The sequence below is a fragment of the Penaeus monodon genome, chromosome 22 (assembly GCF_015228065.2).
Source record: "Penaeus monodon isolate SGIC_2016 chromosome 22, NSTDA_Pmon_1, whole genome shotgun sequence".
Classification (NCBI taxonomy): Eukaryota; Metazoa; Arthropoda; class Malacostraca; order Decapoda; family Penaeidae; genus Penaeus; species Penaeus monodon.
Window position 1 is genome coordinate 19,253,869 of NC_051407.1, and position 1,175 is coordinate 19,255,043.

General features: G+C 39.6%; 1 protein-coding gene across 1 annotated transcript in view; it reads left to right on the forward strand.

Moving 5' to 3' along the window:
• Positions 1 to 1,175, forward strand: part of LOC119587349 (GTPase-activating Rap/Ran-GAP domain-like protein 3) — a 420,180-nt gene that overhangs the window by 205,870 nt on the left and 213,135 nt on the right. The window contains exon 9 of the mRNA XM_037936096.1: positions 984 to 1,082. Coding sequence (XP_037792024.1) covers positions 984 to 1,082 — 99 coding nt within the window. The remainder of the gene's footprint in view (positions 1 to 983; positions 1,083 to 1,175) is intronic.

The following is a 1,175-nucleotide window of genomic DNA, read 5'->3' on the forward strand; positions in this document are numbered from 1 at the left end:
GTCTATATTTATCTGTCTCTTTCTTTCTCTCTATCTCTCTCTTTCTCTTTCTTTCATTCTCTCTCTTTCTCCTTCTCTCCACCTTCTCCTCCCCGAACAGGACTCTTTGGAGGATTAACTTGCCTCCCGGTGATTGCAAACGTTTGTTATCTGGGATTTTCGCAAACGTTTCCAAGCCCCTTTCGGAAAGTCTCTAAGTCACGTGACCCGATATAGATCACGTGACCTCATTCAGGATATGATCTCGAGGCAACGAGTCGCATGACCTGGGGAAAAAGGCGTAGTACTTGTGAAGATTCATTGCAGGAGGAACTGATTAGGGTGTGATGTGTTTTTTATGGGGGGTGACCGAAGTTTGGTCGTTACTGTTGCGAATTATGATAAGGAGAAACACTCATTGTTCGATTTTTATTGTATACCAGTGGCTTTGTTCTTAACTTGAATGTGACTTTTACCAAACCGTTTCAGCTTTAAGTGAATGCTTAATTAAACTGAAAGTATATTGACAGTCTAGTTAAGTTGTTATTATCCTTTATTGTAATCAATAGTCACCGAATGTTATCGGCATTTAGCGACACTTGCTGTGATAGATATGGAACTGAAATAGTTCCCAGACAAGTTTACGAGTTAAAACTTTGTTTCATTGTCAGAACAGTTCAAAATTAACCACATCAATTTAACAGCTACCGACCAATTTCAAGGGAAAGTGACAGTTTCAACGTTTGCATAATGCTCTTTAGATGGATTCAAATTCTTTTTCTGACGTAACAGATTGTGTGCATATAACTCAACTCCAAAATATATATAAAAAAGAAATCATAACGATAATACATTTCCAAACTCCCATACACTTTTTTAAAAAATGTCACTCTTGTCACTATATACCACACTGCCAAATAATCACTTTATTCCATTAGGCGGACGCGGGTGATGCGAAATGCACGCGTGACATATGAATTTCACTCTCACATTTTCCGTTCCAGACTCCCCCTGCCGTGAATTCGACACCTTCCTTGGCCTTCTGGGAGAGAGGGTGAGGTTGAGGAACTGGGACAAGTTCAGAGGAGGACTCGATGTCAAGGGTGAGTAGCAGGCGAGATTATTAGCATTAGGGTATCGATATGTGGACGCGTATGTATTGCAAGAGGAGAAATATATATAGTTTTTTATATATT